We start from the raw sequence: 24,165 nt of genomic DNA, 5'->3' as shown, positions 1-24,165 counted from the left end.
TAACATTCATCCTTACGAGAAATCTGGCATCCACTTTACCATGCAGCCTTTTAGAAGAATGTCAATTTGCTTGCTTCTGTAATCCATACTAACAGTGTAGTTCTGTCACTCTCTTTAGCGGTTAGATCACATATAGATGTTTGACTCTACTTCCATGCTAAGAGACCTGATTCTTTAACTCAAGTTCTGGAGGCTAGTGTTTTCATGTTCTGAAGTCCCAGGTTCAATGCCAGATTTCTTAAACAAAGGGTGTTGGTACTGTCACAGTTCAGAGTAATTGCATCTCTGCTCCTGCTCTCTGGTCCAGCAAGGACACCCATTCTAAGCTCCCAGCTCCTCAGCTGTCACACCTGTCTCCCTCCTAATCAGGTTATTTCCAGGCTGCACATTATACTGTGAATTCCCCAGCAGTCAGACTGTAAACAGAGTAAGTACCACAATTAAGTTACCACATAGCTCTGTCTAAGCAAGCACATTTATTCTTAAGGTGAAAATTACAGAAACAAAAACATACACTAAACTTACTAGAGATCACACCCCATCTTCCACAAGGCTTCTAGTCTGTCAGTCCTTTCAACGCTTTCCTGAGGATTGGAGCCCTTCGCTTGGATAGAAGGTTCTATCCGTTTGCTGGATCAGAAGGAAAGCCCTCCATTAGTTAACTATATTCAAACAAAAGTCCTTCTTTTTGGTCCCTGGAGAGTTCAGTTTGAACAAGTATATGCAAGACTCTCCAGTCAGTGCTAGCTCTCTGGAAGTGTTACAACTGGAGTGAATTTGCCTAACCCCACCCCTCCACTCATCTTAGTTCCTGGAAGACTTGGGTCTCCCTCCCCACATGGAATTGCATACAATCCCTAGCCTACGATACATACTTACTTCAAGAAGGTTGGGCAGTTTCCTGCAATACCCTGGACAAATCTGTCACAGGTACATTTGGTTATCCAATCTAACCACTAGACCACACACTGCTTCCAAAGCCAGCAATGGAAACCAAGATTCCGGATGTCCAGCATTCCACTGCTGTTCCACAAAAGCTTGTGTAACCCACTGGCAATGTGCCATCCCCTCCCTGTAAGGGCTAGTCCATGTAAATAATATCAGCATGCTTCACTCACCTCCATAATCCTTGCATGAACACACCAGCTATACCTACTGCTGACATGGAAGAGGTCTGTGCTGTGGACTGGAAGGTGGTGGGGTTCTAACCTTGCAGATGACCCAGATGGAATGGAAAAAATACATTATATATAAAACTCAGTTTAAGAGCCCTTAAGCACTTGTTGAAATGCTTTTATATTGCAAAATTGTATTTAGAAGTGAATTTGGATGTTGTACTATATACTTTACTGCTGTGTTTTTATTGATGTTTGGTTTAGAGTAATGCACAGAAGACTCCCTGTGTAACCAAAGAGTAGATTCTTGCTGTGTAAGCTCTAAAAAGGCCAGAACTTACCTTTCCAGAAAGCAATCCTCATTCTGAAAGGGGTAACATTGGCACTTGTTGGAGATTGAGTGTCTCAGGGCATTACTGCTCTAGAGCTCAAGTACTGCCACTCAACCTTTCCAGACTACTGTACCCTTTTGAGGAGTCTGATTTGTCTTATGTACTCCCAAGTTTCACCTATCTTAAACTACTTCCTTACAAAATCAGACAAATACAAGCACACTATTACTGAAAAATTGCTTACTCATTTTTACTGTATTATAAGTGGACTATAAATACTGTACTTGCATTTCAGTGTATAGAATATAGAGCAGTATAAACATGTTTTATGAAATTTTAGTTTGTACTAACGCTGCTAGTGCTTTTTATGTAGCCTGTTATAAAACTAGGCAAATATCTAGATGAGTTGATGTACCCCTAGGAAGACCTCTGCATACCTCTACAGGTACTCCTACCCCTGGTTGAGAACCACTGCTACAGAGTATTTCAGCACTAGGTCACTAGTTTGAATTGTGCCCAGCTCCACAAGAGTTAAAAATTGTTCCCCTATAACACGTGTTTGGCATGAGCCTGGTTAAGTATAGCAAGACCTAAATTTGCAAGGGTTGGCCATTTTGTAATTGATACACACATTCAGGGGTGGGCAGAAGGAATGCAGAAGACAGACCAAAACACCATTTAATCTTTAGCACATAATCATGAGGTTTTGTAAAAAACTCACAATTTTAAGGTTTGAATAGTTATTTTTGAACTTTTGGGGTTGTGAATACTGAACTATATCATGCATTCAGATGGGCTATAGCAGAGGTGGGCAAACTATGGCCTGTCCTGCCTGGCCCTTGAGCTCCCAGCTGTCCCCCCCTCCCCCACAGCCTCAGCTCACTGTGCCCCCAGTGCTCTGGCCTGCCACTCCTGCTGGGTAGTGCAGTGCCATGGCTGGCTCTGGCCAGCTCCTGTTGTTCTGAATGGCATGGTAAGGGGGGGCAGGGGGTCCTGGGGAGCAGTCAGGGGGTGGTCATCAAGGGATGGGGGGCTGAATAGGTGTGGGGGTTCCAGGGGGCCTGTTGGGGCAGGGGTGTGGATAGGGGTCAGGACAGGGAGCGGGGGGGGCGGGGGTTAGATAGGGGTTGGAGTCAGGGACCAAGAAGCAGGGGGTGGGGGTTGGATGGGTCAGGGTTCTGAGGGGGCCAGTCAGGGGCAGGAAGTGGGAGGGGGTAGGGGCCAGGCTGTTTGGGGAGGCACAGCCTTCCCTACGTGGCCCTCCATACAGTTTCACAACCCCAATGTGGCCCTCAGGCCAAAAAGTTTGCCCACCTCTGGGCTACAGAAAGGGCTGTAACCGTTAACTGAGTACGGCAGACGTTGCCGAGGGGTGTGCACCCAGCCTCTCTCTCTCCTCACACCATATTCCCTGTTGCACTACAAATGCAGATGGCACCAACAGCAGACCCAGGGGAAGAAGTGAGGAACAGGTGCCAGGCTGTCTCCAACCATTCCCTCAGCCAGTTCTAAGCCACAGGATTGTACCCCTACTTCCCACAACTTCCTTCCTAAACAGCCAGCTGCTGCCCCCCCAAAACACCTGTTAGCAATTTGACTCACTCCAGCACCCCTCTCCCCACAGCTTTTAGCAGTCACCCACCCTGACAGCCTAGCACCCACCATTTACACACCCCAGGCACCCTCTTCCACTCATGTACTCTAGCCTGGGGCTAATTACCAAGTTTTGTGCAATTTCATGTCACCTGACATCCTGCTACTGCTCTGGGCCAAGTGTGTTGGCCATCAGATGAAGCTTATGGTCCTATGTAAACTTGCAAGAATGCAAATTAGATTGTGTCACTAAGGGGAGCCTATCACAATTTGACAGCTATAAGAAACTGTGTAAATTCCAAAAACAAAGTTGAGATCTAGTGCTGTAACCCCTCTGCCTCCCTGTAAAATGGGGACAACACTCAGCTTTATAAAGTGCTTTGTGATCTAGGGATGAGAAGTCCATGTTGAGTTAGGTACAATTAATTTAAATAATCATAAGAGTAGTGCAACCATCTTAATTCTGTTACCATTTCTGTATTCTCTAGCACCCCCCACCCCTTTAATACCTATATAGGAAAATGTGCTTTAAGCAATTGTCTCTAACAAAAAAGACCCCTGCTGCTCTATAGAGGGTAGGATCCCTATAGCTGCACTAACCCCACGGCTCCGCCCACCTACCTGGAGTAACTTACAGGAGACTGAAAGAACGGAGCAGACAGCTGGAGCAGGCATGGGGAAGGGCCTTTTCTTATCTGACCCACTCTAGTGGAACGATTGAACTCGAGAAAGTTTCACTTTGCCACGACTGAATGAACGGAGGAAAAGATACCTGAATCTCCATCATTATGTAAAGCAACACACGCACGCTCTGCCCCTAAATGCATACACCCTGCTCCCTCCGCCCCCTCCTACATCGACACCACCCCTACACATACACCCTGCTCCCCCCATCCTCCCTACACAGACACCCTACCCACCCCCTCCCTCCTTTATGCACGCACACACCCTGCTCCTTCCCTTCCTCCCCTAAACATGCACACACTCTGCTCCCTCCCTTCCTTATACACGCCCACCCGGCTCCCACCCACCTCTACGCACACACACGTAATACAGCCCCCACTTGTAGCTCTGCATCGGAGCTTGGGCCGAGGTTCTGAGCTCAGCGGGGCGCGGGCTGGGCGCGAGGCGGAACTCAGCGGCGCTGCCCAGCAGGTGGCGCTGTTGCCCCGTAATGTCCCGCGGGAACGGGTCCGCGGTGGGCGTGTCTCTTTCCTTCGACCCGGCCTACCTCGGACGCATGCGCGGTCGCTGTTGGGGAGCTGCGGCGCGCGCGGGAAAGGCGAGCCCCGCCTGCCGCGGCCGGACCCGCCTCCCCTGCTCCGCGCGCGCCGGCCTCAGGTAGGGGCGGCCGCGGGCTCGGGGCGTCCCCCCGCTCCCCGCCAGCGGCGCTACGGGCGGGAGCTGGGGCACGGGGTGCTGGGGCGGGGCGTAAGAGGAGGTGCCACCGGCGAACTGCAGGGTGCGGTGCGGCCCCCCGGGGGGGTGCAGGGTGCGGTGTGTATGTGGCATGCGGGGTGTACAGAGCCCCAGCTCTCTGGAGACGGGATTTGGTGAGGGGCAGCTAATAGGCTGAATTCAGCCTTCCTGTGACTTCCTAGTGTTTTCCGTATCCCAGTGGTGGGTTTGTGTCGCTCCAGGGTTCTCGTGTCAGGCTAATATTTTCGCGGGGGGAGGGTGTTGTTCAGACATGGAGTATTTTGAAGGGGGCCTCTTCATTTGCAGGGATTTGTCAGCTTGACTTGCTTCCCCTTCCTTTTAAACTTCATGCTCAGTTTGGCAGACGAGTGCATATTTTACTTGAGTTTGATTCAAACCTTTAACTATGCGTGTGACAGTTCTCCTCTGCTGAGTGCCTCAGTCTTCCTCTCTGTAGAATAGCGGTGATATGCAAAGATCGTTGAGACCTCTGGAAGACAGCTGCTAGGTAAGTGAGCATTGTTTTGTTATTGCTGAGGCACAGCATCTTTTCTGTGACTAACAAGCCCCTCTGTTCCTGGGAGGAATGATTTTTCTTCTGTTCTGTCTCTGTTTCCCCTTTTTCTTCTATCCTTTCATCTCCCTTCCCACTCCAACATGCTAATTTTTTCTCTTCTTGGTAATTTTCCCTTCAAATGCAGATAACTTTTATGGTCCATGAGGTCTGCACTAAATAGTGAATTCTTCTTTTACTCTTCCCTCCTTGCTTTCTGTTTTCCTAGCATTACTTACTCTGAGGGGAATTCTGCACCACAGCACATGCACAGAATTTATGTCCCCCGCAGATTTCTTAGCTTCCCCGCAGAAAAAGTGACTTTCTGATGGGAAAGCAAAAGGAAGCCACTAACAATCATGCGACCCTCCCAAGCATTATGTTTCGGGTGTCCAGGGCAACCGGCAGAGAGGTAAAATCACTGTGGGTTGGGACTGGGGAAGACCCAGCTGGTGGCTCCTACTCTGCGCTGGGCTCAGATGCTGGTTCTGGCTGGGCTCAGATGCTGGTTCTGGCTGGGCTGGGGAGGATGGGATTTCCTCTTCCCTTGAACAGCATCCAGGGTTGTTTCAGACCCACCCCCAGATTTCTCCCTTGGCTGTAGGAAGCTCTGCAAACTCTCTCCTCCTAACCCCCGTGCTTCCTGCACCCATCGCACCTCAGTTGCAGGGGGAGGGATCACTGTACAGGGAGCTGCTCCCCAATCCTCCAAACCTTGTTGCATCCAGACCCCCTCATACCCAGACCCTCCCACCAAGCGTCACTCCCCCCCACACACCCAGAACCCCTCCAACAAGCCCCACTTCCCCTGCACCTGGACCACCCCAATGAGCCACCCGCACCCAGATCCCCACCATACCAAGTCCCAACCAGCTGCACCTAGATCCCCACCCCACTGAGCCCCATTCCTCCAGCATCTGGACATCACCACTGAGCCCCCCCACGCCATCCTGCCAAGCTCTCCCCCCCCCGACTCCCCTCCTGCTGAGCTCCAACTATCTTCACCTTGACCCCCTCTGCAGAGTCCCATTACCGTTGCACCCAGAACCCCCCAACAAGCTTATGCATCCAGATTCCCCCGCCCCGCACCCAGATCCCCCTCTGAGCCAACCACACCCAGATTGCCCCACACAGAACCCTCTCAACCCACACCTGGCTCCCCCCATACTAAGATCCTCCACACTTGGATCCTGCCTTGCTGAGCTTGCCTGCTCACACCTGGTGCACCTGTCACAGAGGGACAGGGTCCTGGGGTGTTTCTGGTGCAGACCCAGTCTTTGTGCTGTGTTAGGGTTGGGTGCAGGCTTGGGTGCTGAGTCTGTGTCCTGGGGGAAAGTGACATAGTGATCTCTCACCTTGTTCAGCTAGTGGCTTGTGTTCCCCAGTGCCATGCTGGAGATGCAACATTTATTTGACAAATAAGATTTGCAGAATTTTAAAATATTGTGCAGAATTTTTATTTTTTTAGCGCGGAATTAATTTTTTGGTGCAGAATGCCCTCAGGAGTAATTACTCTTGCTGCTTTGACAGCGCTTGTGACTCAAACACCAATCTATGCAATGATTTGTGCTGCAGTCAGAGCAGGGAGTAGAGGTATCAGAGCAGCATGAAGAATTCAACCATATTGAGGTCTGGGGATGGGAAAAATGACATGCCCACAGAAAATGTACCTAGACGCTATTCCAGCACAATTACCTCTGTCATCGTAATAAGATTTCCAGTAACAGAGTAGAGAGCCATGGCTTAGTAACCTTTTCAGAGAATGTTCTTACAGAAAACTTTAGTTATTATAAACCATAGTTACTTAAAACAACTTTCCTTAGACGTAGTAATCTTTTATGCTTTACTATAATGTTTTACATATTATTTCTGTGGTGCTTGTGGACACCGTATTGTTAACTCTGATTATAATTTTTGTCATAATAAATGCAAAATATCTAATACTTGCCATGTTTTTCTTTAGAAAGAATGAAGGTCATCACTTGTGAAATAGCATGGCACAACAAAGAGCCGGTGTATAGCTTAGACTTCCAACACGGAACAGATGGGAAAATCAATCGACTGGCCTCCGCAGGAGTAGACACAGCTGTTCGTGTGAGTTCCAAACTTTCCCTGATTTTAGTGTGTGCAGAATAACTACCAAGGAATTTAATTTTACTTTAAAATTTCACCTTCTTCTGGTTTTCCATGGGCTACCAGTGAGTGTCTCAGATGAACAGTTATGTGAAAGTGGGGCATGAGCTCTGTCAGTTTGAGTTTAGTCTTCAAATTCTGGCTAATCTGCTTCTTCCTAACTTCATCTAGTTTGGGTAGAATTTTGAAATTTTTGAGTGACTGTACTCTTCCTGCCTCCTTGTAAAATATTTAAGTAACTGAACTGAAGAAAATGGTGCAAACTAATTACATAACTGAAAATAGATCAATTTTCAGGTGTAGAAGCCAATTTACTACCTGTAATACTTTTAAAACTAGATATGGAAAGTGGAAAAAGGACCAGATGGGAAAGCAATTGTGGAATTCTTGTCCAATCTAGCTCGCCATACCAAAGCAGTGAATGTTGTGCGTTTCTCTCCCAGTGGTGAGATTTTAGCATCAGGAGGAGATGGTGAGTAACATTATAATAAAGACCGATATAAAGAAGATACATACATCTCATATAAAAATGAGCACAGAAAGTGTCTATCTTTGGGTTTGTATTAACCGCTGCCCTCCCTATCACCATAATTCATGAGTGCCCCACAAACCCTAATGAATGTATTCCTCCAGCCTCCTTGTGAGATAGGGAAGTATTTTCTGTGTTTTACAGATGTGAAAGAATTATTCCTATTTTATGGATGTGGCTTTGAGCAGCTTGCCCAATATCAAAAAGGGACTCCGTGGCAGAGTTGGAAATTAAATCCATCTGCCGAGTCCCGGACCAGTGCTTTATCCTCAGGACCAAAGGGATTGGATAGCTCTCTATTGGGTTCGACACACATATGTAATATTTTAAGAGAAGATTTCCAAAGGCACAAAGGGCAGTTAGGTACCCTTTGAAAGTCAGTCGAAAGTTGGGAAGCTGACACCGACTTGGACCTTTGGAAATTTCCTTCTTAATCAGATTGTTTAATGAAAAAGGCTAGATCAACATAAATCAAAACTAACATATACATTTGTTTCCTGTTCCTACGTAATAAAGGTAATGGTGGGGAAAAAAGCGTTTCTAGGTCAATCACCTAAAAAAATATCCAAGGCTAGTCTAAGTATTTTTGCTGGTTGACTTTCACATTACATGTAACATAATAGCAGGATAAGGCCAATATAATAATTCATTATCAAAAAAACAAAAACATTTATCAACAAATCAAATTATTCCACAGATGCTGTGATTTTATTGTGGAAATTGAATGATAACAAAGAACCAGAACCAATAGCATTTCAAGATGAAGATGAAGCTCAGCTGAACAAAGAGAATTGGACAGTAATTAAAACTTTAAGGTAATTTAATTTGGGCTTTTGGAGAGTTTTCTTCATTCCATGATGCTCCTTATGTCTGGAACAGCCTTCCACTCAACATAAGCAAATCCTCTTCACAGTTTTTGCAAAACTCACCTGCTCCATAGTGTATTCCTGTTATGCTTCTGCCCCCATTTAGTATCAGTCCGTGCTGGTGTTCTGTACCAGTCTGTTTCCCCAGTCTTCCAAGATTTTTAAGGCAGAAGATCTGACACCTGTGGCATAGCTCTCTGCACCTACTTATATGGTCATTTACTTCAAAAGCTCTGTCTTTGTCCCCTTTTGCACAGGGACAGTTTAAGAAAACAGACATTTTTAGCACTGAATTTATAGTGAACATAATTTAATAATGAATATTAAACAAAAAAGTGCCAAAAGCTAAAATGATTCATGCCTGTTTGCTAAATGTCAGTCCCAGCCAAATTTTTTAAACTAGTTTTTAGAGTTGTTGAAAAGTTTATTCCAGCTGTCTGGAAATATTATTTGCAAATTACAATAATTAAAAAAAAAAAAAGTAAAGGTGACAATTGTATTATGTATTCATACAATAAAAAATAGTCTTTATTTCACATTATATATGATGCTTATTAGAATGTACGTGTATTCACAGTTAAAATAGTTCATTTATCTAAGTGAAATGAGTCATGGGTTCAGTCCCGTTCCTACTGGGCAAGACATCAGAGCACCACTACCACAGTGGGAACTGAATGGCAAGCCTGTTGTCACTCTCCGTGGAGAAGCAAAGGAATGAAAGGGTGTGGAAACTGAAATCACCTTTTGTCCCTTTGTGGGACAATATGTGGAATGCTATCCCCTGTTTGAGCAGCATCTGTAGATAAAGAGCACTTTGGTCTCCAGGTTCTCTCAGTTAAATTCATTAGTAATTTACACTGTTTTACCAAAAAAAAAAAAATCTAGTCTCAATACCTGATAAACCTGAATAGGTACAAAGTGTGTATAGTATAAAATATGCCTTTAAAAATGCTTGTATAATTTCCATTCAAGACTGAAACAGCTTCCAAGATAAGTTAATTAGAATTAATTTCTCTAAAAAAAATTGGAATTTTTAAAAATGGGAATGTAACATGTATTTTATCATTCGGATAGTCACACTGTGGTGTAAATCTACAAAATAATGCTAGTGATTCTTACCATTTTTTAAACTTATTTTTTGTGGAGATTCTCCTAACTTGGACTTGATATCAGAAGACATTTGTTCAAATGCAATATGAACTAAACTTAGATTCGGAGATTTGATATGCAAACGTTTTATTGAACATTTCTTGTGAAAAAATTTATCTGTAAAGGAAAGTTTTCTGAAAAAGTGACCTTTCTTGTATTTATATAATTTATTAGTACATGAACAATTGTGTGTTGTTTATATTGCACACAATCCTGGGGATGTTCATTTTTTCACATCTTTAATTATACATCATTGGAAGTCATTTGTGAATTCAGCGTTTTTATTTCTTTGAAAGATGCAGTGTTATACATAGGTTAGCAGGGGGTGTATCACTCCTACTAGCAGGAATATATATTGTTTAAAAATAATAAGCAGTGGCTGGCCATCTCATTATTGCAATACTTGGTAGCCTTTGGTCATAGGCTTTTAACATTTAAAAAAAATCTGACTGTGTTTCTTCATAACTCTTGTTCTTGCTATAACGATCACAATTTACTCCCCTGGATTCCAGAGGCCACTTAGAAGATGTGTATGATATTTGCTGGACCCCTGATGGAAACTGCATGGCATCTGCATCAGTAGATAACACAGCTATAATGTGGGATGTCAATAAAGGTAATTGCTAAATTTCTAATTTATCTTTGTCGCATCCATCCTGAGATAAGTAGAATTGCTTAATGCTTAATAACTGAAAGCATCTTTTTTTTTTTTTTTAAGACAATATGGTCAAATTATTTCCTGACTTTGTGAGGAATATCTCTTAGTCTGGGAGCGTGATGTAGTGAAATCTTATTTTGTGGACAGGTTAGAGACAAAAGGGTTAGGGAGGGGTCATTTGATTCACACAATCTACAGAATCATAGTTTCCATGGTGTCTCACTCTGTGACATGCCCCGGGGACTCAGCGCCCTCCCAGCTCCCGGTCCACCAGTGGCTGGAAATTTTGATAATACAGTGTTGTCAGGGATAGGAAGAGTTGGGTATCTTTTGAAAGCCCTTTCTCCCACAACCACAACGGTACCAAACATGACAAATCTTGACCAATTATATAGATGTATATTTGAGAATGTTCAAAAATATACATTAACCCAGAGATTCATTGCTTACATAAAAAAGACATTAATCTTTGGTAATTTTAGGGAAGCTAGCCTTGACATATAGGCCTGAAAACATTTAATCATCAGTCATCGTCAATGTTGTCTCCATCTAGGGCACCACTGCTAGACATGTCGCACTGATTCTCGTCTGCACTGCACTCATACATCTCTAAAAAGCAGACAAATGTTTGCTGGGTGGTGAGCATCTGGTCTTTGCACTTGTGAGCATTTGATTTAGCAGAAGGATTGATTCTGGAGTGCGTGGCATTTCACACACACTGGTGTGATCAGTCCATCATCCAAGACCCATCCATGCCCAAAAGGGAGGATAGTTTTGGATGTGCTTGATCGTCCCAGAACCATTCCATTGCTTGATAATTTGCCCCTCTTGATAGCAGGTATAAATGCACCTCTCGTCAGTGGCAATTTTTCTGTTTTTCTACTTCTTGGAAAACATCCATCAACATAGCTCTGTAAGTGTCTTTAATATTGGTCTACAAATAGTAAACTTGGCATATGAATGCCTCCAGTGTATTTATGACCTCATCAGTGATTGTCTCAGCCATTCCAAGCACCTTCAAAGGGTGGATAGAGTCTTAGGAAGGTGAATCAAATGCCTTCTAGTAAGATAATTTGGTCTTCCAGTAGTGTCCCATCCTGGCAGTGTGGTGGCATTTAATGGTCTGAGTGGTAGGAACACATCTCTGAGGAATATACAGCAATTCTGTTCCCTAGCAGTGGGCACAAAAACAGAATGTTGCGGAAGTTTTGGTTAGCATCTCACAACACTAGCTCATGTGTGTCTTGTGCACACCTTTCACTGTGACATTGTTGCCGGCACCCAGTGCCAGAGGCAAACAACAGCAAGGTTCGTTGCCCAGTGTGCGTCAACCAATAATTACAATGGGGTGGAGAAACAGAAAAGTTTATTTGCAGCTGCAAAGAAGGTATAGGGAGAATAGAATTTTAAATTTTGTATATAGAGCAGGAAGTTACACAGGCTTTTGTACATTTTTTTAGCATATTTATTTAATAGCAAGCTGCCCTAAGTATTTATATAGCTGGCCAATTTAGTTATCAGCTAGTTTTTTTGTTTTTTGTATTATTTGTTAAACTATGCATAAAGCTGCTTTATTTAGCATTTTTTTTTATATTTGCCTTGTTTGGCCTTGTTTAGTTTTAGGGGGTTTGACTTTGCAACATATTGTTGCAGATTTTTAGCATAACTGCTGTGAGTGTCTCCAGGAGGGGGGGCCAACGACACTTGGGCCTAGTGCGAGGGGGCTTTATTGACATTTGTGGTCGTTTATTTTTTTGAGTTACCTAGTGGCCATCCCCAGTGTTTTTAACAACTTTTTTTTTTTTTTTTTTTTGAGAACATTTAACATGGCTTTGAGTTTTTTTATTTGGGCTATTTATTTTTTTACAATAGGATTTTGCATAAGCACTTTGTGATAGTCTTGAAGAGAATGACATATTAACTTTTGCAAAAGGGTTTTGACATATAATACTGCACAGCATAATACCATTAATATAAGCAATACAGGAAAGAGAAGTTTTCATAACAGGCTAAATAAACTACCAAGCCAAAACGACAAACCCCAGCCTGAAAACAAGGTTTGCAAGCAATCGCTTTCGGGGGCAGTATAGGCAACCTGTGCTTTGGCTCGGGCATGGGCCTTAGCCTGTACCATTTTTTTATAGATTGCTATTATATATATATATATAATAGCAAACATTGGGGCCCGACGAGGGCACAAACCCCTCCTTGGGATGCCAAGACATAGTCCAAAGCCAGCCTGTTTTGGAGGGAAAAGGTTTTGAGCTGCTGTACCTTTTTATTTAATGTTTTTATTGCTAATTTTAAATTATTAATTGAGTTTTTTAACTTTAAGGCAACTTTTTTAAGTACCATTTGCAGCTTTACAGTATAGCGGCTTATGCATGCCATGGCTGGCCCGGTAAACAGTGGCGCTATTCCCAGTACAGAGCACCCTACAAGCTTCTTGGTTGTGAGGGGATTTTTTATATTGCCTTTTAATGCTGTAGTCAGTTGCCGCAGGGTTTCTTTTTTTTGTGACTTAACAGAGGTATTTTGGGCATTTTTAATTTTTTTTTTGGCAGTGTGGCAGTTATTGACAGATGAGGAACTTCATGAGCTATATAACAGCTACCTGTCCAGTTGGCTGGCAGCATCTTATAAGCCTTTTGGCCACATACAAAATAGTGACCCTGTAGGGCCCAGTAAGGACTGTTTTTAAGGAGATTTTTGGGATATTTAAGGCTGCTTTGGCTGCTTTTTTAAACAGTTTATATGCCCCTAAGGGGGCATTCTATTTTTTTTGATTGGGTATAAATGGGGGTGTTTTTAATTGTACTGTTTAAATTACATTTGCCATAGGGACCACTACAAACCCACCATTGGCTTGCTACATTGGAGATATTAACTGGACAGCAAGTTATATTTTTAAATTTTTTTTTTTTGGTAAGATTATTTGTAAGAGTTTTTTTAAAAGAGGAGGAACCATTACACCCACACTGCTGACTTCCTCTTTTGGTTTTTATTTAATATTTATTAGCTTATTGTGTAATAACACAGGAGCTTTTTTTTACAGGATGCCCATAGTGATTAGATTGGTTTCGGGTAAAACATAATACTCCCTTAGTGAGTACTGCAACTGAATACTCCTGGTTTTGATAGGTGGCTTGCTGTAAAGAGGTCTTGTTTCAGAACATCGAGTCCGTTCTTTTTTGTTTTTTGGTGGTGGCTAATTTTGCTAGGGTCAAGGGCAGCATGTCAAGGGGCATTCCCGTTTTGGGGGGCAGTGGAGTTGGAGCACATACACAGCAATCAGTCTGGTTTGTTAAAGTAGCAACATGGTGCACAAGCGAAACAAAGGAGTTATGCTCCCGATATGCACAGTTTGGAAATAATAATACAGAGAATAACAATGTTACCCAATTAATTATTATTAGAGTATTTTTAACCCAGGGTCTTCAGTACCTGGGTGGGCCCATTTTAGCGTTAAGGTGCCCGCTATTTGTGTGTTTTAAACAGTAGCTTTAGCCCGAGATTGTCACTAGATGAAGAGTCAGCAGGTTGGACGGTCCACTGTTCTGAAGACGAGGGGGCGGGTGCTGCCTTCAGACGAGAGCGATGGATCCAGTTTTTGTGTCCCTTGATATTGTCGCTGTATGGGAGATCAGCAGGATGGTATAGGGTCCTTTGTACTTTTTCTGGAGAGGCTTGTTTTTCCAGGTATGAACAAGCACAGAGTCACCAGGCTGTAAGGAGTGGACGGGAGAGTCCAAGGGGAGAGTCTGGGAATCCTTGGTACACCTGTGAAGAGACAAGAGAACAGCAGACAGGGAACACATATACTGAGACAAAAACCATTACCCAACTTTTATTCCCCTGATAGAACCAGGGTGCCATTCATAGGCCATGCCTTTTTAAACATAATTTTAAAGGGACTAAGCCCTAATGTACCCTTTGGGAGAATGCGGATAGGGAGTAGGACGAGGGGCAAAGCATCAGGCCATCGCAGTGAGGCTTCTTGGCACAGTTTTGAGAGATGCCGTTTAAGGGTGTGATTGGTCCGCTCCACTACCCCACTGGCTTGCGGTCTTCAGGGCATATGGAGTTTCCAGGGGATATGTAAGGCATGTGAGATAATTTTAGTGTCAGCCTCCTTGTGAGAATGATTAAGAAACTTCACTGAACAGTGAGAGGAAGCAGCTTCGTTATGCCACGTGATGACAAAATTCTTCGAGCACCTCTTCTCATGCTGGAGTGTTTTTCCTGCACAGTTGTCCTCCATGCAAGTGTGAGACAGTAGCTTCTTCATTGTGACACTGGCGATGTTCATGGAGTCAGTGTGTCGGACAGGTGTAAGACTCTGGAATCTTTTCTTGCAATATTTTTAATTGATTCCTCTGCATATATGTTAAGCATGAGTGTCAATGGTGCCACCGTCTGCAGTGTAACTTGGGGGGGGCTCGCAGCCCCTCATGCCTCCCAGCACCAGGTATCCTGGTTGGTGGAAAGTTTTGTGGGTTGAGTTTACATCATTAGAAAGCCTTTTCTCCCACTACCATCATTGTAAGACACTTTACAAGAAAGTTATCTATTTAAGTGTAAAAATATATATGACTTTACATTCTGAAATACTTGGCCTTGTTTTATTTCTGAAATGAAAAGTGTTTTATAAAATAGAAATTGAGTTTTGGAATTTAGAAATTATTTGCATTTTCAGGGCAAAAAGTTTCAATTTTTAATGAGCACAAGAGTTATGTACAAGGAATAACATGGGATCCTGTAGGCCAGTACATTGCAACCCTTAGCTGTGATAGGTGAGTTATTGTTTTAAGTGTTTCCTATTACTATTCTTTGTTGCATGTTAATTAAGTCAAGAAAAGAACTGAATGCTTTTCACTTCACAACTACCAATATCTGGAAATGTGAGTTTTAATTGCTGTTCACATTGGTCCTTCAAAGGGAACTGCAAAAGGTGAAGTGAGAATTGGAGTTAATTCCAAATTTATTTCTGTGTTGAATGCCATCCAAGGCCGTAAAGGGAACATTCAACAAAGAAATAATTTTAATTAAATTTTTAAACAAATTATCCTCCACTGGGCATTTTTGAATCACTGAAGATACCAGAAGTTTCATTTTTCTGGGCTGAATGTCCCTCTTTTCATCCCGCCCCATATCCCAACCCTCAGCAGCCTGGTTAGTAAGGTCATTTGGCAAACAAGTCTGTGTTTAACACAATTTTTTTTTCATTTTAACTTTGCAGTTCACCTTAAATTGTTTGGGGATACGCATCCTATTTTGATAGACTTCACAACTGGCTAATAAACCTCTGGGAGAGTGATCCCTGATTTGAGATTTCATTAGTACCAAAGTGTTCTGAATCTCTGTAATGCAGAAAAATAGCATATCAATGGGCTGTCTTCATAGAACATAGAAATTACATGAGCGTTGTTTAGCTAGTGCCTTAGTTTAGTTGATCTTCAGTACCTTTTTATCACCAATTACCCCTTTAATTATATTTATCCCTTTGTCTCTATTGTGTGTTGAAGACAAAAAGATGGATACATGTTAACCTACATCTTTTATTGGTTTTATTCTCTCTATGGGCTGGAGGTATAAAGTGATGCCCTTTTAATAAATCCCCTCCCCCTTCATCTTCCTCTTTCCTTTTATCTTTCCTCACCCTCTTCCTCTCCTCTAGATTACTAGCCTCGATTCCAGAGGTGTAACAAGTAATAGCAGGATGAAATTAAGAAACAGAAAACAGTCTGGGTACGTCTGGAAAGACTTCATAATGATGAGGGTTCTATTATAGAGGATACTGATCTCACTTGGAGCAGATCCTGCAAGTGGCTCAGAGAAAGGACAAGTAGAAAGACCTGATAGTCCTTCTGAATCAACATGGGATAAACATGATCTTTGGATGTTTCTCTAAAAAAAAACTATCGGCTGTGAAATAGTAAAGTGACAATTTAAATTATCTTTAGACTTCAGAGTTCACACCCTGAAAAACATGAATTCTGTTCACACTTCTCCCGTGCAGATTTAGGAAGATAATCTCGCACAGGCCTGCATTCAATTCACATTGTAAGGAAACTGCAACAATAATGTCTAGAAATGATTTATTTTGTCAGTGAAAGTTCATGTTTTGTAGGAACTGATGGGAGTCACCAGGGAAGTCCCAGGAAGTTGTTGAGGTCTTTTCCACTTCAGTCTGAGCCCTGATTTTTCCTCAAGGGCACATACACACATGTCACAGATATGCTTCTGTGAATAAATCAACAAAGGTCCGTGTTCCCTGCAGCTCTTCTTGTGGCTCTGCAAATACCAGAGGATCGTGTGTCCTTTGCTTGCAATGCTCACAAAATAGTGCAGAGGTGTGTAGGCTCCATGCTGCTGTCAGAGATGGTGGACAGCAGAGAGAGTCACGCAGGTGCATGGAATTTTTTTAAAAGACATGAAAATTATGGAATAGAGATGGCATGGGAGTGGAGAAAGTTGCATGATGGGAACTTGACCCTACAGTCCTAATCACCCCCGCACAACTCGTTTCTGCCCCATCATGCACTGCCAAAACTTCCCAAAACTTAGTGTGCTAGTCAGTGGCAAGTTGCACATCATGATGCTCCTCACCGCACTGAAACAAGCACTCCTGGTGAATGTGCGCAGCGCCGATGCAGGGAGCTCCGCATGCCCATACGCAGGCAATATGCTAACTGTGGTGGCTTTATGCTGACATAACTTGGGGCAGCAAAAAGTTGTAGGGTAAAGATGCCCTTAGTGGTTATTTGTTAATGTCCTGTCCTATAATATTTAGTAGTAGTAATCTCCTATCCTTTAGTAGGAAGTCCTTTTGTCACATAACTGTCAAACGGATCCAGAACATTCTGATTGAAAAGGAAGGTGCTGTAACTCTGTATGAAATAGACAAGGATATTGCTCAATGTGGAAGGTACCTGTTTGTGGGTAACGATATTCTCCATTATGTAGGGTGCTGCGGGTGTACAGTACACAGACTAAGCGTGTAGCGTTCAATGTTACCAAGATGCCATCAGGAGCTGAAGGCGAGGTAAACTGTTCTAATACTAACAATGTTGTGAGATAACCCTTGTTATGTTTTTTACAAGGGCTGCTCTCTTTGAAAGTGAAATTTGGAAAAAAATATTCAGTTTTAGAAATAACTCACTTGTACATCAGATATTTTTGCATTTGTCTTTTCATTTATTGCTATATGAATGTGTGGAATAGAAGATGTTTCCTCCTATTGTTTTCTCTGACTTTAGTTTACTGTGGAAGTGACTATCACGGATAACATTGTCATCTAGTGATTGCCTCTTGCAAGTTCATCTGCTCCTACAATTTAGCAAATTGACAATGCTAATGCCTTTGAGTAAAGTTCAAGGGGTGAGAAGCAAAAAATAGTCTGTACACAGAGAATTTCTTTTAAATGGAATAATTTCAAAGATATCTGTCAGGCAGCAGCTCTTAAGCTTATTAATAGTTATAATTAGGGCTGTCGACTGATTGCAGTTAGCTCACGCAATTAACTCAAATTAATTGCGATTAAAAAAATTAATCACTGTTTTAATCGCACGGTTAAGCAATAGAATACCAAGTGAAATTTATTAAATATTTTGGATGTTTTTCTATGTTTTCAAATATATTGATTTCAGTTACAACACAGAACACAGTGTACAGTGCTCGCTTTATATTATTGTTTTTGATTAGTATTTGCACTGTAAAAATTATAAACAAAATAAATAATATTTTTCAGTTCACCTCATATACGTACTGTAGTGTAATCTGTTTATCGTGAAAGAGTTTAAGTTTACAAATGTAGGTATTTTTTCATAACTGCACTCAAAAACAAAACAATGTAAAACTTCAAGCCTACAAGTCCACTCAGTCCTACTTCGTGTTCAGCCAATTGTAAAGACAAAGAAGTTTGTTTACATTTACTGGGCATAATGCTGCCTGCTCATTATTTACAATGTCACCTGAAAGTGAGAACAGGCATTCACATGGCACTTTTGTAGCCGGGATTACGAGGTATTTATGTGCCAGAGATGCTAAACGTTCGTATGCCCCTTCATGCTTCGGCCACCATTCCAGAGGATATGATTCCATGCTGATTGATGCTCATTTAAAAAAAAAAAAATAAGCGTTCATTAAATTTGTGACTGAACTCTTTGGAGGAGAATTGTATGTCCCCTGCTCTCTTTTACCTGCATTCTGTCATATATTTAATGTTACAACAGTCTAGAATGATGACCCACTGACTGCACTTTCACTTCAGATTTGACAAAACTGAAAGGAGGTATCTATGTGACATTTCTAAAGATAGCTATGGCACTTGACTCAAGGTTTAAAAATCTATGCCTTCCAAATAAGTGCCTTCCAAAATCTGAGAGGGACGAGCTGTGGGGCATGCTTTCAGAAGTCTTAAAAGAGCAACACTCTGATCAGAAACTACAGAACCTGAACCACCAAAAAAGAAAATCAATGTTCTGCTGGTGGCATCTGACTCAGATGATGAAAATGAACATGCATTGGTCTGCACTGCTTTGGATTGTCATTAAGCAGAACCAGTCATCAGCACGGGCGCATGTGGAATGGTGGTTGAAGCATAAAGGGACGTATGAATATTTATGTGCCAAATGCCCTAAATATCTTGTGACGCTGGCTACAACACTGCCATGGGAATGCCTGTTCTCACTTTTAGGTGACATCATAAAAAAGAAGCAGGCAGCATTATCTTCTGCAAATGTAAACAAACTTGTTTGTCTGAGCGATTGGCTGAACAGGAAGTAGGACTGAGTGAACTTGTGGGCTCTAGAAGTTTTACATTGTTTTATTTTTTGAATGCAGGGTTTTTTTATTTACTTCTACATTTGTAAATTCAACTTTCATGATAAATAGATTGCACTACAGTACTTGCAAGTGAAAAATACTATTTTTTGTTTTTTTTACAGTGCAAATATTTTTAATAAAAAATAAATATAAACTGAGCACTATACACTGTGTTCTGTATTGTAATTGAAATCAATATATTTGAAAATGTAGAGAACATCCAAAAATATTTTAAAATGGTATTCCATTGTTTAACAGCGCGATTAATCGTGATTAATTTTTTTAATCGTTTGACAGCCCTAGTTATATTGCATTAACATTTTTATTACTAATGCAGTAGCTTGCAGTCATCTGGTGGGTGTAATATAATTTTTGAGTGAAAATATATTGGTAAAAAGTTCAAAATCCCAGGAGAGAAGCAGAAGAGGTTTTTTTCCCAAATTAATTCTGAATGATAGTAAAATAACTTTTGGAGTTGTCTGTAAAAGAATGCATATCTCTTTTCTTTAGGAAGTAGCTTAAGCAGGTTTGGTTATACTGAAAAACAGCTCTAAAATGGATCTGAGGGGGCATTTTTAAATCTCTAGGATTAGAGTTAAAATAAGATTACCTAAGGGACAGGCTCTTAGTTTCAGTTAATGTGTAACTTGAATATTTACTTAAAATAGTAAATAGTCTTCCCATGTCTTTATTTAATTTTTGATTCTCTTCATATTTGAATTTCTTGGATCCATCACATTGCATTTTTTTCTTTCTTAATATTATTATATCCAAGCAATAGTGCTACTCTGTAAATAAAATGTATCTTCATCTGTTTCCCTTACTGGTGACTAATTTAATTTAAATAGCTATAATAACATAATAAAGGGAACGGAGAGGAATAGTCAAGTCTAATATGCCTTTGAAGTATGCTAATCAGTATATGAAGAGGGATCTAGGGAGACTACCATTAGCCATAGAGATTTGAAACCACCCAAAATAATAATTTACAAAAACCATTTGGAGGTAGTAAAATCTTAAATTATTTTAAGACCCACTAAAGACCCATTAAACTGGATCGCATAACCAGCTGATTGTCACACTTTAAGATAAAGGTATTGACTAGAATTAATGGTGTTTTTCAGAGATGATATTTTAAAAAAAAAATTTTATTCTTTTGAAATGTTACAGGTGAGAAGCTATCGGATGTTTCATGATGACAGCATGAAATCATTCTTCCGCAGGCTTAGTTTTACTCCTGACGGCTCTTTGCTTCTCACTCCAGGTACGTGAAAGGAAGATATACCAGGTGCATGTGGCAGCCCTGGGTGGGCACTTTGCCCTTGTGTCAGGAACATCACTTTTTGAAATGTCAGAGAAACATGGACATGTTGCAGAATATAGCCACCTGCTACAGCAGCAAGAGGGGTTAACAGTATCTTGTTTTTGTTACATACTGCTGCTGGTAGCCGCCTGTGGCACTCTATTTTACAGAGTAGGCTAAATTCAGTGTGTATCTCTGTACAAATTTGCAATCAATTTGACATTTTATTAACCAACAGCAGGAAACTCAGACCTTCAGTGTAGTGTTAACACTTGCATAAGGCATTCTTTATGAAATTCCTGGTATATCAATAATGTCGCACTGTCAGAATCATAGAATCTCAGGGTTGGAGGGGATCTCAGGAGGTCATCTAGTCCAACCCCCTGCTCAGAGCAGGACCAACCCCCAATTTTTGCCCCAGATCCCTAAATGCCCCCCTCAAGGATTGAACTCTCAACCGTGGGTTTAGCAGACCAATGCTCAAACCACTGAGTTATCCCTCCCCCCCGAAAAAGGAGTATTTTCTTTTTTGACTTATTCTGACTCTACTCCTTTGTGTCCTTCTTCTTAAAAGCATTCTGATCTATTAATAAGACCAACACTACAAAGTGGGGTCTGTTACCTGCATAGGCATTGATGTTGCAGCCATTTGCAAAAGTAAAGAGAAGCTTGTTTTGGAGCAGTATATAAGGAAAACTAAAATAGATTTAAAGTAGTATTTGGGATACATTTTCAAGTTGCGGTCAGATCACAAAAACCTGGCCCTTTGCCCTAAGGCTAATGCTTGGGAAATAAAATGTTTATAAATGTAAGTTTGTGTGTTTAGTACCTTTGAATTGATGAGTAATGCTTTGAAACTTTTTTTTATTTTCTCAGCTGGCTGTGTTGAATCAGGAGAGAATGTAACCAACACTACATATGTTTTTTCGAGAAAAAATCTTAAAAGGTAGGGTTTAATATACCTAAATTTTCTTTATAAAATATATATATGGGTGTGTGTGTGTTTGTGTATATATCCATTTCACATGCCATTTTCTGAAACGTTTCTTCTTTCTAATAGGCCCATAGCTCACCTGCCCTGTCCTGGAAAGGCAACTCTAGCTGTTCGCTGCTGTCCGGTCTACTTTGAGTTGAGACCAGCACATAAGAAAGGTACCATAAATCCTTTTGGGGAGCTTCTTTTACAGGAAATCTGCTGGAAGGCAAACCTGACTATGTTGCTGCAGGTCATACTATTTTATGTCCTAGCCTTTTAACATTCCTTCAGGATAACTGTTGTACCACATCTGAGAAGCTATTTGCTGATTCTAAGGCCTTAAATTCACTAAGTGCCTTTTTGAGTGGTTTTTGGTTTAGTGGATAAATGTTCTCACTTGGCCTCTTATGCTGCAGAAACACGGCTTGGTGTTTTCCTACAACTTTTTAACTCACTGGTGTGAATAAACATAAATAACTTGGCCCAGCATTAAGGAATCACCTAGTAAAATATTTTTTTAGTCCTGATTGCCCACATCACAGAACCACTACAAAATTTGTCACAGTTTGCAACAGTTGGAGATATTTGTTCAGGAGAGCTAAGGCTAAAATAGCACTAGTGTTGCTGGTGAAGACTGGGATTCATTGGCCGAGATGTGGTGAGGGGAAATTTGTACACAAACTGCACAATAACTGGCTGTCAGGAAGTGAAAACCTGAGCCTATTGAAGTCAGTGGGGCCGGGATTTCACCCTAGGGTTTTTAAACCAGACTATTCCCATTCTTCCTAAAAGGCACAGATTTCCTCAATTCTAACTGGAGCACAATAAGGCCCTCTCCTTTGATGTGTATAACTCACAAATTATAGTATCCCTTACAGGATCCTATTACTTAGTGCCATTTTTTTTCCACCATAACCTTCAGAGATGCTGTTGGAAGAGAACTAGATGGGATTTTGTCAATCTGTCAGTCCTTTATTAAGCAGAGGTGTCGCTGCTGCTTCCACAACACTCTCATGAAAGCGAAAGATCCAGACTAGGGCTGAAATGTACAAATTTAGATGCCTAAAATTAAATAAATGGCCTGATTTTCAAAGGCATCGTCATGGAAGTCAGTGGGGCCTGTGTGTTCAGCACCACTGCAAATAAAGGCCAGTTAGTGCTTACCTTTTAGCACCAGCTGGAAAAAATGTTGCTTCGGTATCTTTGTCCTCTAGCCATGCAAAGAACTAATCCTAGTCCAGAAGATTAGCCAACAGTTGAATTTAAAATTACAAAAGGAAATGAAATTCAGGCAGAAAATGGATTACATAGCAAGTTGTGTTTTATATAAATTTGGTAAGATTGTGAGTTAAAGTAAATTTTGAGATTTGATTATTCAGACCTTGAGTTAAAGTGCAAAAAAGCTTCTGAATAGTTTAACAGGAGGATTGTCATTCCCACTTGAATAATTTAAATAAAGCCAAAAAGACCAAACTTTGCCCCAACCATTAACCTTTTAGGCTAAGACTAAATAGGAGAAACTTAAGTCCAAAGAGTAGCTTTTCCAGAAAATTGTATATACTTGAAAATAGTGTTATATACTACAAGTGCCAACTTCTCAGCCAGAATATTGGTACTGATACACTGCAATGATAAAAACTCTGTTCAAGCACTTAATTAAGTTAGTACAAGCAATATGATTATAATGGTGTGTGATTTTTCTCAGTGTTGTGTTCTTTGTACTCCTAGATGAAGCTTCACGGACGTCAATCCCTGCTCTAATAAATCTGCCCTATCGGTTGGTGTTTGCTGTTGCTTCAGAAGATTCTGTGCTTTTCTATGATACACAGCAGTCCTTTCCCTTTGGTTATGTATCCAACATACATTATCATACTCTGAGTGACATTTCATGGTAGGTAATTGACAGATCCTTTAGATTTGTCATGGTAGAGTGAGTTGTCACTCTTATCTTCTCTGAACCCTGAGGATCCTCCTATTTCTTGCTTTACACATCTATCAATCAGTTGTACTTATATGGTTACCATAGTACCTGAGCGTCTTGCAATCTTGTAATGGTTTTCCTCATGACACCCCTGTGAGATAAGGCAGTGCTATAATCCCCATTTTACAGATGGGGAACTGTGGCACCAAAAAACCAAGTGACTTACCCACGTCCTCTCACAGTCTGTGGCTGAGCTGGGAATTGAACCTAGCTTTCTCATGGCCCAGACTGCAGCCCTAATCACTGGACCATCCTTCCTCTCTAGGGTCTGTACCAGAGGTTCTCAACCTATTTACCATTGTGGACTGCATATGCCTGCGTTATGTTGGCCACATCCACACAGTATATATACTGCTTGTATGACCCTGAGGATGTCACATGGGCCGCAGCTGTGTGCTGATTGCAGTGCAAGCGGGCCGCAGGTTGAGAACCACTGGTCCATACTGTAGTCAGTATCCTTACAGCTGAGGACTGGATACGGGGCTTCTTTCAAAACCTGTCAATGATGCTCATGTATGATGATGAAGAGGGGCTGCATGAGAACGTGAACAGAAAATTAAGATTTCTTAATTCACCAGTGGTCACTGTTTGGTGAAGTGAATGGCAAGGGCCTGTTCATGTTGTTGCTGCAGTGCTTTGCCCACTGCCAGCACAAAGGGCAAGAAATGCAGCCAAACCAGTGCTGAACACAGTTTAACTATAATGTAAATTAGGGCAAACCACATTCAGCAC

General features: G+C 41.6%; 1 protein-coding gene and 1 long non-coding RNA gene across 4 annotated transcripts in view; one reads left to right on the top strand and one right to left on the bottom strand.

Annotated features, from left to right (window-relative positions):
- Nucleotides 1-18: 18 nt before the first annotated feature.
- Nucleotides 19-3,778, bottom strand: LOC144265776 (uncharacterized). The gene is made up of 4 exons (XR_013346357.1): nt 3,662-3,778; nt 1,119-1,209; nt 526-630; nt 19-416 (listed from the first exon to the last, which is right to left on the bottom strand). It is a non-coding gene; the product is annotated as an uncharacterized LOC144265776 (long non-coding RNA).
- Nucleotides 3,779-4,271: 493 nt separating this feature from the next.
- The window catches only part of CHAF1B (chromatin assembly factor 1 subunit B), a 32,746-nt gene continuing 12,852 nt past the window's right edge, over nt 4,272-24,165 (top strand). Inside the window, exons 1-12 of one of the 3 annotated variants that reach the window (XM_077818674.1) lie at nt 4,272-4,381; nt 4,879-4,967; nt 6,976-7,106; nt 7,485-7,617; nt 8,372-8,489; nt 10,202-10,305; nt 15,044-15,140; nt 17,314-17,392; nt 20,344-20,437; nt 21,353-21,422; nt 21,537-21,628; nt 23,181-23,343. In XM_077818674.1, the coding sequence (XP_077674800.1) occupies nt 6,981-7,106; nt 7,485-7,617; nt 8,372-8,489; nt 10,202-10,305; nt 15,044-15,140; nt 17,314-17,392; nt 20,344-20,437; nt 21,353-21,422; nt 21,537-21,628; nt 23,181-23,343 (1,076 nt within the window). In that variant the 5' untranslated portion in view covers nt 4,272-4,381; nt 4,879-4,967; nt 6,976-6,980. Of the gene's footprint in view, nt 4,382-4,601; nt 4,968-6,975; nt 7,107-7,484; nt 7,618-8,371; nt 8,490-10,201; nt 10,306-15,043; nt 15,141-17,313; nt 17,393-20,343; nt 20,438-21,352; nt 21,423-21,536; nt 21,629-23,180; nt 23,344-24,165 lie in introns of those variants that run through there. The other 2 variants (XM_077818683.1, XM_077818693.1) reach the window with 2 other exon arrangements.

Source organism: Eretmochelys imbricata, chromosome 1 (assembly GCF_965152235.1).
Source record: "Eretmochelys imbricata isolate rEreImb1 chromosome 1, rEreImb1.hap1, whole genome shotgun sequence".
Classification (NCBI taxonomy): domain Eukaryota; kingdom Metazoa; phylum Chordata; order Testudines; family Cheloniidae; genus Eretmochelys; species Eretmochelys imbricata.
This window is presented reverse-complemented; position numbering and strand designations above follow the sequence as displayed.